We start from the raw sequence: 16,314 nt of genomic DNA on the forward strand, positions 1-16,314 counted from the left end.
TGTCACCCAACGTGTGACGCTTTCATGAAATAATCCTTCGCTTTGGCTCAAGACGAGAGTTTGGGATGCCTGTGTCGGCATTCGTTTTGACAAAACCATCTGTTCAAACAATTTCTACAAGCGATCACTTATTTGACTGCTTAGCCGTTTATCCATTCGATCTCATCTGTGAGGCTCATCTCAGTGTTCGAAAAATTAGCCGTTCATCTATTGGATAATTTTCATTAGCCGTTAATCCATTCAACCTAATCCGTTCGAAAATTTTAATTAGCCGTTCATCTGTTCATCCGTTTGAAAATTTTAATTAGCCGTTAATCCGTTCGACCTTGTCCGTTCAAAAATTTTCACTAGCCGTTCATCCGTTCGAAAATTTTAATTAGCCGTTCATCCGTTCACAGTATCCGTTTCGAACAGCTTTCCTAGCTGTTCATCGGCCGTTCGCTTGCCATTCCGTTCACTGTTCGAATGGCTACTGTTAGGAACGTTTTCACGTGAGAGGTCACATATTGTATTTTTATTTGGGGGGGGGAGGAGGGGGCAAAATGGTGAACTTACTGTAGCGAGGGCAAAGAGATAAAATTGAAACAAACAGAAAATAAAATTGAAGCAATTAGGGGTTGAAAAGATCAATGTGTCAACAGTTTTGTTGCCAATTGTAGATTCAAACCATAAACTGTAAAATAGATTTGATTGTACTCACCCCAGCCAAATCTAGATCCATGCCTGGAGATGATGCTACCACATCATTCTCATTTATAATGGGAATACAGTTCATAGAGATTAACTTCTCCACTGTTGATCTCAAGTTATCCAATGAGTATTTATCAGAAACACCCTGTTTTGTTATCAGCACCTGAAAAGCACAATCAATTTTTCTTAATAATTCTAGTTATGATAAATATTTAGTGTATTTCATAACGATAACAATAACGTTACTTACCGTGGACAAAACACCTAGCTGTCAAGCTCATTTACAGGTTTTAGACACAAGATAATCAGATAATTTACAATAATATCACTAATTATCCCCCCCCCCTCAAAACAGGCTCTAAAAAAAAATTAAAAACTACAAAACAAAAAAGTCAAATAGCAGGAAAATTGAAACTGAAAAAAATTATAAACTTAACACCTAAAAAATTAAAAACTAAAAAATAAAATAAAAAAACTATAAAGCTAAAGAATTTAAAAGCAAAAAAAACTACAAACTACAGTGTATGCTTGGACACTACACTCATGCTTGAAAATGTGTGATAACAGTACACTGACTCTGAGAAAGAAAAGTGGGACACGGGCGAGTATGTAGAATTGAATGTACTACAAAGGAACGATTTGTGGCCAAAAGTTCCAGAGGAAACAAAGACTTGAAACCCTGACTTGAGTTGTGTTCATAGCAAAGGTGAGAAATAACACAAGCCGTGTGCGCACCAATCACAACTTTGAATGTGACTTCAAATGTGTTTAACCCTCACTATTAAAACAGATGGAAATATAAGATATACTCTGATGATCACCTGTTTCTGCACATTCCGAAGCGTTCCCATGTTTATGATTATATTTATGTTCTATGATTTTGGCACATCTGTCAACATGAGACTTTTTGCATCACAATAAAAACTTTTATGATTATATATGGAATCCAAGAGGCATTTGAGGTTAGAAAGCAAATCTAGGAGGGACAATTTGCAATTAACATAATTGACCGCTACCTTGTGAAAAAATGTCTATTAATGTTAAGATTTACTAAAACTTCATTTGAATAATAAATTTCATGATAAACGTATATATACATGTATGACTATGTATATCTCTTGGTACATTTTGTATAGCATACCTTTTAGTGAACCAAAGTCTTAAGCCTCTAAAATTACTCCTTGTCTTAAAACCTTTACATTCAAGATATTGAGGATTTCTTGAAATTATTTGATTGCCATTCATGGGGCATGAAATTGATTCTGGTGACTTTCTGAGGAAACTAATAATTAAGTCATGAAAGTAGACTTAAAAGAAATTCATGGGTCACGAAAGTAGGCTTTTAAAGAAATTGATGGGTCATGGAACTCATTCTGGTGACTTTCAGGGGAAATTCATGCCTCATGAAAGTAGACTTAAAAGAAATTCATGGGTCATGGAATTCATTTAGGTGACTTTCAGGGGAAATTAATGGGTCATGAAAGTATAGGCTTTTAAAGAAATTAATGGGTCATGGAATTCATTTAGGTGACTTTCAGGGGAAATGAATGGGTTGTGAAAGTAGACTTTAAAGAAATTCATGGGTCATGAAGTAAGCTTTTATAGAAATTAATGGGTCATGAAATTCATTCTGGTGACTTTCAAGGGAAATTCATGGGTCAAGAAAGCAGGCTTAAAAGAAATTCATGGGTCATGAAAAAAATTCCTCCCATTACTGGAAAATTCTGGGCTTAAAATAACCCCATGAATTTTCATTTTGCAGTATTCCTGGGCCATGAAATGATCTTAATGGGTTTTTCACTAGAAATTCATGGAATTATCATAAAACTACTAACAGCTCATAGTGATATCTGTGACTAGAGATTCCTCATTATTTCTTCTGTGATGTTTTCCACATGATCACCCCGTAAAAATCTCTTAATACACTTAGTAAGTTTGAGTTTTGAACCTCACTAATCTCTTGCAATAGTCTTTAAAACATACCTGTCCACATGTCAGGCCATACTGCTGAAACACAACTTCATATAGCGATAACAATCCTCCCTGTCCTACAGCAGCACATGCTCTTGGTTTGATGTAAGGCCCTGCAATTGACTGCAAGAACACAGTATTGCTAATATTGAGTACAGGTCTAGTAGGTACTTGTAAGTAATAATGAGGCTCATGATAAAAAGAAAAAAAAGAAAAAAAAAACTGTTCTTAGGGCTCGAAATTGCGACCAATACAGTCGCTTTTGTGACTTAATTTTTATGTTTGTGACTAAAAAATTATTCCCTAGGAGTCGCAAAATAATTTGCGAGTAGAATGAAAAAGCCAGCAGTCGCTACTTTGCCCCTATTTTTACCGAAATAAATAAAGAAATGAAATATATATTGTCGTGTGCCTTGATTATCCTAGACATTTGAAGATATAGGGTAAAATTGTGCCTAATTTATCCGAAATGTTGTCCACGCAACGCCATTACCTCGATCGGCCGCCATTGCAGCGATCTCCTATTCATACCTCGAGGCATTAATAGGCTCTTTGCAGGACTTAATCACGTGCTTGGATACCACATAGCAACGCATTGCTGGTGAGCAAGCAAACCAGCGTCCCGCTCATTGTACTGTACAAGAATTGATCAACTCAAGCGAAGCGAACTTTGACTGTTTGGTTGAAAACATCCCAAACGCTTGTTGTTTAAGGACGCAAAACGAATTTTATCGTGACTTTTGTTTGATTGTGCTTGAATTCCGCCTGATTACCTTCGCTCTTGGAGAAAAAGCTCTGCGGAAGCCCTAATATACGACAAGACATGGCCGCTTCTTTAGGGCCGAGTGACGGTGAGTTTCTTTGTTTACAGTCGTACTTCAATCTTATAACCTAACATCGTTCGATACAGAAAATCATCATCAGTGTTAAGAATTATATTTGCTTGAATCCAGAAGATTATGATCTACATTTCCGATTTTCCGTGAACACGACTTAAGTGTTGTTTACATTCTCGCTCGCTATATTAGTCTTGGATATTACTGAGTCATGATAATAAATTGTTCGTTTTATCTTGTGTTAACGATACAAAACGAAGTTTTACGCCATTCTTTATTCTAGAAGGTTCACATTGAATTGGAGGTGATATCTCTATGTACCACTCTATTTCTTTCCTCTAGCTGTCTCTGCCAACCTGTCAGCATTTCCTGACCTTACATTTTCTGAGGTTGAAGCGTATGCCCAGAAAGAATCTGGCTGCAGGCACACAATCAAAGGCTATAAGTTTTTCGCTGAACCTGGATATTTACACGATGTGAAAGGTGAGTTTTCATGTAGTAAGAATATAAATTGTGAATACACACACACGTTCCTCTTTGAAAGTTGTCTAGTTGTTGATGTCTTTTTAATTCATACTATCGACCTGAGATGTGTTTTTTCCTCTCTTTACAGTATCTTACGAGCAGGGTTCTGCCAACATTACTGCCAAGTGCCATCGGTCAATGAGAAAGAGTGAACTCCCTCATCAACTCTACGTAATTGTTGTAGTTGACTCAAAAGCCATTTCTGGAAAGTGCTCTTGTGTGGCAGGCCTTGGGGGCTATTGCAATCATGTTGTTGGCCTCCTGTATTATTTGGCACATTGCAAGCAACTGGGCTTTTCTTCTCTTCCAGACGACTTAACATGTACGAGCATGAAAGAGAGGTGGAGCATTCCAAGAGAACGCAAAATTGGAAATCAAGAAGTCCAAAGTGTCTTGGTCAAGAAACCACGGCCTGGGGCTAACTATGACCGATATATAAAAAACACTCTGTATTCACCAGCCAGGCAATACAGAGTACTTGATGAGAGCCACTACAACAGTGTTGAGCCAAAACCACTCATAGCAACAATAGCTCCTAGAGTTAATGCTCCTTTACAACTGGTATCTACCAAATTTGGTCATGCTGTGAAGGGAAGTGTAATATCCTATCAACAGAAGCTATCTGAGGAGTACTTGATAAACAACTACTCCTGTACCTCTTTCCCAGAGTTGCCTCTTCCAAGTGCTGAGATGCGATTTGAAAATGATGTGTCTATGTGTCTCCAGCAAGACAAGCTTACTTCATTGGGTGTGTTGAGTCTCTCCAGGCAAACTGCCATTGAAGTGGAGGAAAAAACAAGGGCACAAAGTCAGAGTGGTCTTTGGACAATGTTAAGGAACAAAAGGATCACAGCTAGTAAATTTGGACAAGTTGCCAAAAGAGAAAGCAACTTCGACAACCTAGTTAGGCAAATTAACCCATCAAGACATGTGGTTACAGCACCTATGCAGAGAGGCTTAGATTTGGAACCCCAGGCTGCATTTATTTATGCCAGCAAAGCCAAGCAAAACCAAGTGAATCTCTTCCCATCAGGGCTGGTGATAAATCCAAAATGTCCATGGTTGGGATGCACCCCTAACCGCAAAGTGTTTGATTTGGGTGTTGAAGAGCAAGGCCTTTCACCTTTTGGCCTTTTGGAGATAAAGGTTGTTAAAGAAGGTGCAACTGACTTTGAGAATGTGGCCTATCTTACAAAGGACAACGATTCCAATGTCCTCAAGCTTAAAAGAAATCATGACTATCATTATCAGGTCCAATGTCAGTTGGCATTAACTGGCCTTGAGTGGTGTGATTTTTTCAGTTACATCAACGACACTACCTTTTGCTGTGAAAGAATTATGTTTGATCCCATCTTTTTTCAAACTGCAAAAGACAGAGTTGATTATTTTTTCTTTACCTATTTCCTGTGAAGTTCACAGTAACCATTACAATAACAGCTGTATTTATTGCTATGAATTTCCTTGTTATAAAGTTCACACAATGTGAGTACACAGTCAGTGCAACCTAATATGTACAAATTCTTTATTTAATGATTCCTGGCTATGATTGAATTTATTATATACTGAACATTTAGTTGTTAGTGGTATCACTGTCATCTGTGTCTTTGATCAGTGCACCTTGAAAGTTAGTCAACAAACAGGCAACTGTATACAGTTGATTGACAGATCCCAGTATAGACAATGAGATGTCAGAGTCAAATATATGAAATTCCTTTATCCTTCTTATTGCACGTTCCACATGGATTCTTACTTTTGCAATAGTTTTTGTTTCCAAAACATCCTGGGCTGAAAATTGAGTTTGATTCTGAAGAAAGGGTGGCAAATTCAAAGAAACTTGTTTACTGCTTAAAAGATCTTCAATATCAAATCCCTTATCTGCCATGACACTGTCATGTGCCTCCAGAAGATCCAAAATGCCAGAACAACGAGTTATTTCTTTGTCTGATATCGAACCAGTGTACAGGCTAGAAACAAATGTGATAGCCCCATGAGGAGCAATCCCAATTAAACCTTTTAAAGTAGTGCTAGACTTGTACGATGAATACAACTGAGACTGTAATAGCAATGAAGAAGGGGTTTGGACATAAATTTCAGTGCAGTCAATGATGACACGTGTCGATGGATACAGCTCTTTGAAGCTATCTGGCATAAGTTCATTAATGCACTCTCTAGTTGGCCATATTGGCTGATTGCCAAGAAAGAAGTACAAAAAATTGGCCCAAGTTGTTATTTTTCTACTCACACTAGAAACATGCAAACTAAAACGCTGGGCAAAGTCCAGTTCAAATAAACCAAGCTTCAATCGAACACAAAATAAAAAAAGCTCATCTATCAGTTGCATCTTGCGTACTCCTGGCCTGTTTGCACCTATTCCTGAAGCATACACATAAACCATTGTTTCTGCAGTTGGTTTAACAAGTTCAAAAAATAGCTTAAAGTGATCATAAGTTGGAAAACCTGTGTAAAATCTCACAAGAGCATTATCTTTAGAGAACCTTTCCAGGCCAAATCGACTAATCTTAAGATTTGCCTCTAATTCTTGAATTTTTGCCTCTGATGACTCCTTTGTGGCAGCAGCAGCCTCCTTGAGTACTCTCATCTCGGCCTCCTTTTTTTGCACTTCTAACTGAGTTATTTTCAGCTGCTCCATTAGGCTCTGAATCTCACTCCTTGCAGCCTGATAATCTAGCTCTAGTTGGGATGGTGCTTTAGGTGGCTCAGGCTCTACATCACTCTCGTCTGTTTGTGTCTCACTAAAGGGAAGAAGTTTAATAAACATATAAATGATGTAGACATACAGAGAAAGAAATCAGGGGCTGTTGATACAAAGGGTCTAAAGGAAAGTGGAGCCACAGAGGGTCATTCTCTTCAGAGTGAGTCATTGGCTACAAACACAAGCAAAATGAGGCTTTTGTAGAGATTTTCTTCTATTATTATTACTACTAAATTTTTGTCATTTTTATTAGCATTATTATCATTATTATTATTTTTTTTATCCTTATTATTATTATTATTATCATAACTATTACTGTTATTACTATACCCATATGTCAATGCGTTCTGTCTGCAATTGATATTATTACCTTTCAACATGTCTTACAATCTTTCTTCTTTGGGTCGTTCTAGCTGACCAATTGAAGACAGACGGGACAGAATCTTTTTTCAAATTCCGTCGACCAGCCCGGTCAGGGGGCAGAAAATCTTCCTCTGCAAAATGTGCAGAGCAAACCCTGGTGCCTTCAGTGAGCTAGAAAAAAATAAGATATTAAAGCTAAAAAATTGCATGCAATCCAAGAGAAACATAATTATAAGTAACACGTAGATAACCACGCAAATTGAATGACAGTACATTGAGTGAAATTTCACAAGTACTACTATTCAGGGGGTTGTAGTTAGCACCTACCTTAAAGTTGTCACCAATGTCTCGTCTAATTTTTACGATCCAGTTTGCTCTGAGTTGATCGTCTTTCTTAGGAAAACGATGAAAAGACAACGAGCTGTTGTAACGGGAGTCATTGTTACATTGTGGAACACAACAATGCAACGCAGAACCTCGTTTTTTCTTCTTGACAGGTTCTAAAACAGAACAAAATGTTGTTCTCAGTTTTGTGTTCGCAATTGGTTGGAGAAAAGATTATGATAACGAAATACCACGGTGAGAATTTAGCCACTCACTTACGGCAAAAATGAAAGCGAGCGAGAATGTGAACACTAGTTGTGTTCAACGAACTTAAAAGAATTCAACACGCAAAATCAGAAATAGAGATCATAATGTTCTGGATTCAAGCAAATCTAATTCCTAACACTAAAAACCGTTTTCTGTATCGAACAACGTTACATTTCTAAGACTAAAATATGTCTATTAACAAGGAAACTCACCGTCACTCGTTCCCGAAGGATCGGCCATATCTTGTCTTATATTTGAGCTTTCGCCTGGCTTTTACTCCCAGAGCAAAGGTAAATCTGGCGAACTTCAAGTCCAGTGAAACTGAAGTCACAATAAATCTCGTTTGTTCTTTTACAACTAGCTTTAGGGATATTTTCGACCAAAAAGTCAAAGTTCGCTTCGCTTGAGTTGATCAATTCTTGTACAGTACAATGAGCGGGACGCTGGTTTGCTTGCTCACCAGCAATGCGTTGCTATGTGGTAACCAAGCACGTGACTAAGTCCTGCAAAGAGCCTATTGGGTCAAAATGTGAAGCCAGAGCCACGCAGAATAACCTAGGACTACGCATGTGTCATAATGTGTCACATCACATACAGTGCCCAGTGCCCCAAACTAATGCACGGATTCAAACATGGCAGAGCAGGGTCTCTCTTTTGACAATGCTGGAAGAAGTACTTTTCTGTTGTTGTTTAAGTGCAACTCAGAATCGTACATCTTAATCTCTAAATGCGCGATACATCAGCTGTGAATTTTTTTTGTGTTAGGACCGTAACGATGACAGTGGAGACAATGCAGAATCCGGCGCCACCAAAAAAACAAAAACAAGTAAGATGCCCCTATTTCAGTCGGCTTTTATCACTCTAGTAGCTGATCCCTTGAACGTGCGAAATTACGTAAAATACATCGATTGCAACTGACTAGAGATTGTAATGTAACAACAAAATCCACTTTTGCGAATTGGGGTTGGATAAAGGACCATGAAAGCTTTTAGAAAAAGTGAATTAGAATTTACTAAATTTTCCTCCTATTTACCCACTCCTTAAAGTGGGCCCCTAAAAGAAATGGAAGTCTTTCAGTTGTACTTTTTAAGCATTTCTATATTGTATACTCGGATGACATTCATAGTTTCCATCAGCCAAGTTCTCGATGACGATTGATGACAATAAATTCATAATTTGAATGAGCTCCAAACGTACCGATCGTAACATAATTTTAATAGATTGTCTTTAATAGACTAGCCTGACGACGGTTGCAATTGTTACGATCTTAGAATTAGCTCTACAGCTACAGTACCAAGTGATCATTCAACGTAAGAGCTATCATCGCAGAGCATTGCAAGTGTTTTTTTTTTTTGAAAATGTGTGAAAGTTGTATCCTAAGGGTGTAGATTGATGTGATGTTTGAAATTAATCGTTATCAGTTATATACTAACATAATATTTCGTTGATATTACAGCTGCACTTTATTCAGAATGCAGGTGAGAGATCCAAGGTAGACTCTTGCACCCGACTGTCCCTTGAAAAAAGGGTTAGGACAATTTGAGGGGCAAGGATAACCAGCCTAGGTCTCATTTTGAGGCTCTTTTGAGATATGATTAATGTAAAACCTGTTGGAGAAACACAAGGCTTCTTTTTGTCCTTGGTAAAAGAAAGATTAAATCCAAAAAACAAAAACAAAAAAAAGATAGATCTAGAGGAATGGTTCTCCACCAATCTGTAACTCATATTCCAAAAAGTTAGGCAAATCTGAGCGAAAATGAAAACAGCCTAAAATTTGACATAGGCTAAGTTTGCCTCTGGCCCCTTAATTATTTATGCATTATGGATATAATGAAGTACATCTCTTGCTCAGTTTTAGAGATAATTTGGTTCCATGCCCCTGCAAGCAGAGGTTTCTTGATCAGCTGTGTGGCAGATCTGAGATTTAATAAAAGGGAGGTATAAATTAAATTATGCCCTGTGACAGCTTTGATATCTTTATTTTACTAGATAAATGAATGGTACACTCGGACAAAGATGCCAGTGGTACTGATTTGCTTGAAAAATGGATAGCCATGTTTTTCATGTAAGTAACGATAATTCTGTTTTTATGTAGGATTAAAATACCTTGCTGGCAGTTGTCATGTTTGCTATTTTCAAGTGGTAATTGCAAGAAAGCTTTGAATGAATTAGGATAAGCTGTGTAAAAAATGCTGATGTGGCATTTTCAAATGGTTTATTAATGATTCTTATTCATTTGTAGGTCCATCAGAACTAGAGTCATTTTTTTTGTCCTTTGTGAAAAGTGCATTTCAAAGAAGCATTGTGAAGTCTTTTGGAAGATGTGATCGATGTAAGTTCAAGAACTATTGTGTGGTGATTATTTGATTAGTGAAAAATGATACATGTAAATTTTTAGCTTTGTTTAATCAAAGGATATAGTATGACACAACCATAAATATCCAAGTCTTGAACAAGAAAATAATTAATGAACCAGTTTTCTAGAAAAAGAAAATTGATATATATGTGTGTACATGTACCAATACTTGAAGGGTTTTTTGTTTTTAAAATTTATGGCAGTGGCTGAAAGAAATGTCAACCAGTTACAAGAACTGGATGCACTTAAGGAATAAAATTCCAATTCAGGCTGATTATTCAGACTACTCAGTGTTCCTGACCTGAGGTCACTTGTTGTTTCAGCTGTAAGAAGTAGCAATGGCAAGTCTAATGTTAAGAGTTAATTTACAAAAGAAAGCAGCTTTTGTTGTTATCAGCATTAAAAAAGTTTTTTGAATTGTCTATGAGTTATGTAGCTCTTAAAATGGCTGATAATAATGATATAGATCGAGCCAAATTGTAAGTAAATTTCACAAATCGTGAGTTGTATTTTTAATGGCACTGCAGTTATAATTTTTGTACTGCATGGTTATCAAGGGAAATTTAAAAGAAAAACACAAAAAAAAATTTTGTTTACATTGGCTATTCATTGCTACAGTGAAATCCCATGTAAAGCAGACACCCTGTTTTAATGGACACTAGTATAGCTGGTCAAAAATATTATTTTTCCATATTTGCTGTAGATGTAAACTGAACCTTTATTCAGAGGACAGGTTTATTAATTAGCATGTTGATACTTAAACAGAGCTGATAACTTCTTTAGTACCCAAATTTAATCCTTTTGAGCTGACTTTTATAGATATTAATTTTTTTGAGGGATATTTGATATATTGCAGGAAGACCATACAGTTAAGTACTTTATAAGTAAGTTTTCTTGTTGCCTGGTTTACAACCTAATTGGGCCTTATGTGGAAAAGGTTTGTGATAGTCAAGTGTTCAATCTACCCTATACTTACTGAAGCATGCCAGGGTCTTTAACCATACATTGCATGCTGATTGTTTGTGTAGCAATCTGCTGTAACAGAGCACAAGAAGACTTCATCCTTCTCCAAAAAAAAAAATCATTTTTATAGAGTAGCTTATCATAATTTGAATATGCTTGATGCACTTTCTGACCCAATCATGATCATATGGAGTCAATTATAAACTGGCTATCAATTTCACAATTTGGTAGAACCAGCTGACTCGACTGAGGGTTTAATATGGGGGGGACACTAATTAGTAAGGGTCTTGAGATTGCCCATTTAATGTAAGTTTTACTGTTACAGTCATATAATTGGTACTTTTTTACAGGAAAAAACTCAAGCACTTGGGCAAATAGGCAGTCCCAACCACTGTGGTGGCCAGAGAACATACCCTTTCTTGATCCAAACAATGCTGGGAAAAAAAAGACTCAGAGAGGATGCATTGGTCAGGGTTATGAATGCCTTTGGACTCCATGTTATGCAGCTGTCACAACAACAGCAGCCCCAGCCTCAGTGCTCAACAAGCCCAGCAACTGTAGCTGTAACAACAACAACAGCAGCTACGTTACCTGAGTCCAGCACAGCCACATTAACAAACACAAGAACAACAGCTCCTGCAGCAGCATCCACAACGACAGCAGCATGCATGACAGCACCTGTGGCAGCAGTAGCAGTAGCAGCAACAGACACAATAACAGCAGCTCCTTCAGCATCAGTTACAGTTACCACAACAGGAGGCTAGGGTGAAGCTCGCCAGGTGGAAATAGAACCCCACCCCCCCACAGGACGCTTCATCTATTGATCATCTACTGATGGAAAAATTTGAGAGTTGTAGTACACAGTTACCAACGCACTTCTTTCTTCCCTGTGGTCATCCAACTGTTCCACTGAAAAGGCATAATCGGGTCTTGACTGACGAGCTGGTGTTGCGAAATCTTTTTTGTGTTCTTCTCGGGAGGCAGGTCCGCGAGTCACTAGATTTGCCTCTTGCCCCAGTCTTCCGCGTCCACGTCCACCCCGACGAAATCCACCTCTGCTATTCCTCGTTCCTTTGGATCCCGACTGGGCGCCGCCTCGCTGATGGAATTAGGGGCATTTGACTTTGAAATGGCCTATCGTACCGCACTTCTCGCAAGTCTGACCTCTCGCCGGGCACCTCCAATCCTGACTAAAGTGTCCTTCCCGTCCGCAACTAAAGCACGTCTTCAATTTTCTGGGATTCTTGTTTCCATCCACTTTTCCTCTCACTGCATTGACCCGGTCTACCTGGTCCGTGTTGTATTGTTTCAGTTGTCTATCAACTGCTTCTTGGGATCTCGCAACCCGCAACAAATCACCCAAAGTAACAGTCCCTTCCTTTTCCAGGAACTTCCGGCGCAAGTGGCTGGAGTAACACTTGTCTATGAGTTGATCCCGAATGTAGTCGTCCTTGTTGACGCCAAACTCACAAGTCGCTGCTCGCTGACGCAATCTGCACACAAACTGGTCCACAGTTTCTCCACTCTCCTGCGAAATTTGTCTAAACAAATGTCTCTCAAAAGGAACGTTTGACTTGGGAACAAAATAATTGTCAAGTACCTGAAGTGTTGCCTGAAAACTCACATCCTCGCCATCACCGGCTAATGTGAAATAAATTTCTTGGACGTCCATACCAGCAACGTGCAACAGAAGAGCTCGCTTTTGAGCGTCGTTCGAAATACCTTTTCCCGTCACGTACAAATCGAACGCTCGCTTCCATCTCTTCCACCGCTGACTTAAATTGTGTGCCTCTCCCTTCGGATTAAATGGTTCCAATCCACTGACATCTAAAGCAACTGTAGCCATTCCAGAACCATTAACAGAACTGCCAACAGCACCGCTTGTCGTTTCGTCTGATCCACCGTGTCCCGGCATCTCTGAATAAAATCCCTGGCGAAACCACTTACGAATTCTCGGACGAAACTCCTGAAACCTTGGACAAAACCTCGAAATCCTTGAAGTCCTCTAAATCTTCACAATTCTCGAAATCCTCGTCGCCAATGTAGTACACAGCGGTTAAAATGAAATCGGTTTTATTCATGTACCTAAGAGAACTAACTAAATAATTAAACACATGCTGTATATATGCAGGTCTCGAGGGTATTACGTCACACCATCACGCCTCGCATTACATCGCGCATATTTCATGCTCGTTGGCATCCTATACACTACAAGAGTGACTGTGTATTTGACCGCCTCATGGCAGCAAGTTAGAGACACTTGCCCCAAACAGAGGATAGGAGATCTTATCAAGATCATGGAATTGCTAAATGAAGATGTAAGACCTCAGCTTTCTGCCAAAATTTCATAAATTATAGCAAGGTGTGGGTAGGAGAGCTTTAGATAAATTCCAAAACAGGAGCAAACGGATTTATACATGATAACATTAGACAACTTAAAATGTTAATTGTGTGGCCAATGAGCATAAGTAAATTAGATCAGGCTCTTCTAGCATGCAGTAAGCTAATGACTTGGCTTGGAGTGGTGCAACAGTGGCATTCATTTGAATCATCCTGTTGTCTCACAGAACCGGGGTGCCTCAGGCCACCAAGTTTTGTCCTAATGGGAAACTTGCATAACTTCCTTTTTATTAATTCTTCTGAGAGCTAGGCACCCCACACTTCCTGCATGAGAACCTCTGGGCACCCTGTGATTCTTCTTAGGCCACAGCCTTGTTGATTGATTGATTGATTTCTTTCTTTCACTAGAGCCAATGTCATATCAAGCTATCTGAAAATTAGAGTAGTCAGCTCCTTGCCCATCTTAAGGTGTTTCCAGTCAACTTCCTGGAAGATCTTTCCAGCCTTGTGTATCCTCACTTGAGTAAGCCACATCCTTCATTCCTTCACAGCTATGATGGTCTTCAAAGGGTGCCTGAAGGGTAAGTTGTTTTCATTTTATTTATTCATTTTATTGTTATATAGGTCTTGTGTGATTACTCTTCTCCATTTATACAAAATGGAGTCTTATATATTTCAATAAAACAATAAGCTATACTGACACATCAATACAACACGGCACTGGCCATGATAAAATAATATATCCCATTTGTTGCTCTTCTTGTTACTCTAATTATTCTAATTATATTTATTATTATACCATTGTTATTATTATTTATTATTTTGTCATTGTCGTTGTTGTTGTTAATGTGATTAGTACTGTCATCATCATTATAGTCATTTATATTTATTGATAACTAGTATTACTTTTTCCAGCAGACAAATTTTTGTCGTTTCTCTGAAATATTTCTACGCACATTAATGGCTGTTGGCTGGGTTCAGACAACCACCAATTATTGAAAACTCATTTTTACCCAGACATCCTATTTATTTGCAGGCAGTCCTTCAAGTGATAATGAAGAACGAAGGCCTTAACTACTACCGCTCCAACTTATTTTATGATAAATTTTGCCCTTGAAGAAGCCGTTTTAGAGATTTAATATAACCTCGAAACAATTTGCCGTTATTAACCTATCCCCGTATTTTGGATATATCAATAACAATAAAGAGATTACAGTGGTTCGATTTACCGACCATTACATCATTGCAGCTCATTGGCGGTCTACGGGATCTGTAAAATGGAACGGTTAAAGTTTCATTGAGTTCTGTTATATTGTCACCTCTCGCGATTCCTTTCCGAAAATTCGTGTACCAGAACAGAAAGATAGCATGGTTACTGTATCATTATAATATGGGTTTATGATAACCATCATAAAACATTGCCAAATCGTAGGGGGAAGGCGTAGTGAAAGAGATGCAGAATAAAGAAATAAGTTGAATCGTTTGTCGTTATGGTCACATCTGGACTCTTTACAGGACAGTCGTGTACCAGGACTGTGAAATTGCATGGTTACGGTATCCCCATGATATGGGTATGTAATAACCATCAAAATAAAGGCAAACCATCAATATACAGGCAGATCGTAGGGAAAAAGCGTATTGGGTTTTAAGTAAGAGTTGTACGTGTCATATATACGTGATGAAATTTCGAAATTAACTCCATTCTTCAGTTGCGTGTAATGGCACTAAAGTATGGTCTAAATCACAAGGGTAGAATGCACAAGATTTTTACGTCGTCCTCATAATAAAACCAACTTTGAGTAAAGAGTGGTAAGGTAAGAGTGGATATGTGAGTTGGCTAAGTCTCGGTATAAACTTCAACTCTGCCAAAGCCGTGTTCAAAAAGTAAAATAGTTTTTTATTCTGCGTGCTTTTTAAAACTTTTTTTTAAATCTAGAACTGCTTTTTTCGTAATGGCTATGCCCATAATATGGGTATACGTTATCCATGCTATTTTACAGTCCCCGTACACGAATGTTCTCTAGGGAATGTAAACGTTATAGCATCGGGATCTGACAACATAGACAAAATTGATCAAACAAATCTCTTTAGTCACATTCTTCGCTACGCCTTTTCCCTACGATCTTCCTATATTTTACGATGGTTATCCTATACCCATAATATGGGATGCGGTAACCAGGCTACTTTACAGTCCAGGTACACGAATGCTCTGTAAAGAATCGACATATGTTTATTAGATATTCAACAAAAGTACTCCGCCGTTGCGCTACTTTAGATGCCCTCGGTGCACATTACTTTCTGTGGTTTCCAAATTGCTGGCATGTTCTATTTGACAGGCAAACCAAGCATAATGTTCGTTATAGCGTTTCAGAAATAAACATAAGCTTCACTTAACTTTTAAGCCTAAATTTGCAGAGATAGCATTCTTAACACATTTATGCATTCGTCATTGGCAATCAGACAAGAGATATTATTTTTTCGAGAATATAATAATTAACTACTATTCACAACTAGCCACCGACACTGAGGTGATTAGTTGTTTTTAAGTACTTACTAAAAACAGTGAGATATTATAGCACAAAAAGATACTTTTTAACTCATTTATTCCAGGAACGCCCACAATATTTTCGGGCTTGCAAAACTCGCGAGTTGCTCAAAAGTGAATAGCAAAGGATGTTCCGAGTTTGAGTAAAGCACCTTCAACGCTATCCACTGTTTTAGTATATACTATGGTTATCACATGCCCATAATATGGGGATATACTGGAACCATGCAGTTTTTCAGTCCCTGTACACGACTGTTCCGCAAAGAATTGAGATGTGATAATATAGACAAAATTGATTCAACTCATCTCTTTATTCACGGCTTCTTCACTACGCTTCCCCCCCAAATCTGTTTTCAAACAAACCTTCTTAAGGGAGGCTTGACAACCACCACTGAGGAGGCAACTGACTCTAGCAATGTTT

The 16,314-nt window shown here is 38.2% G+C and overlaps 2 protein-coding genes, 1 long non-coding RNA gene and 1 pseudogene across 7 annotated transcripts in view; 2 read left to right on the top strand and 2 right to left on the bottom strand.

Annotated features, from left to right (window-relative positions):
* Positions 1–3,170, bottom strand: part of LOC148742287 (delta-1-pyrroline-5-carboxylate synthase-like) — a 24,311-nt pseudogene extending 21,141 nt beyond the window's left edge. Inside the window, exons 1-3 of the transcript XR_015996071.1 lie at positions 3,155–3,170; positions 2,674–2,888; positions 701–853 (exon numbers count right to left, since the gene is read on the bottom strand). The product of XR_015996071.1 is annotated as a delta-1-pyrroline-5-carboxylate synthase-like (transcript). The remainder of the gene's footprint in view (positions 1–700; positions 854–2,673; positions 2,889–3,154) is intronic.
* Positions 3,171–3,205: 35 nt separating this feature from the next.
* LOC111330697 (uncharacterized) lies at positions 3,206–5,602 on the top strand. Its single transcript, XM_088755239.1, has 3 exons — positions 3,206–3,512; positions 3,840–3,980; positions 4,111–5,602. Exons 1-3 carry the CDS (start codon positions 3,485–3,487, stop codon positions 5,430–5,432), a joined length of 1,491 nt encoding a protein of 496 aa, XP_088611365.1. The 5' UTR covers positions 3,206–3,484; the 3' UTR covers positions 5,433–5,602.
* LOC148742289 (uncharacterized) lies at positions 5,531–8,200 on the bottom strand. Its single transcript, XM_088755226.1, has 4 exons — positions 7,902–8,200; positions 7,426–7,598; positions 7,106–7,269; positions 5,531–6,775 (listed from the first exon to the last, which is right to left on the bottom strand). The coding sequence occupies exons 1-4, from the start codon at positions 7,927–7,929 to the stop codon at positions 5,593–5,595; spliced, it is 1,548 nt and encodes a 515-aa protein (XP_088611352.1). The 5' UTR covers positions 7,930–8,200; the 3' UTR covers positions 5,531–5,592.
* Positions 8,201–8,209: 9 nt separating this feature from the next.
* LOC148742290 (uncharacterized) lies at positions 8,210–14,572 on the top strand. 4 transcript variants are annotated; one of them, XR_015999372.1, is made up of 7 exons: positions 8,210–8,515; positions 9,146–9,217; positions 9,679–9,754; positions 9,932–10,021; positions 11,359–13,326; positions 13,757–13,929; positions 14,385–14,572. It is a non-coding gene; the product is annotated as an uncharacterized LOC148742290 (long non-coding RNA). The 4 variants fall into 4 exon arrangements; XR_015999367.1 differs by having other exon boundaries at positions 9,932–13,326; XR_015999378.1 differs by having other exon boundaries at positions 9,146–9,181; positions 9,932–13,326.
* The last annotated feature ends 1,742 nt before the right edge of the window (positions 14,573–16,314 follow it).

Source organism: Stylophora pistillata, chromosome 1, assembly GCF_964205215.1.
Source record: "Stylophora pistillata chromosome 1, jaStyPist1.2, whole genome shotgun sequence".
In the NCBI taxonomy this organism is placed as follows: domain Eukaryota; kingdom Metazoa; phylum Cnidaria; class Anthozoa; order Scleractinia; family Pocilloporidae; genus Stylophora; species Stylophora pistillata.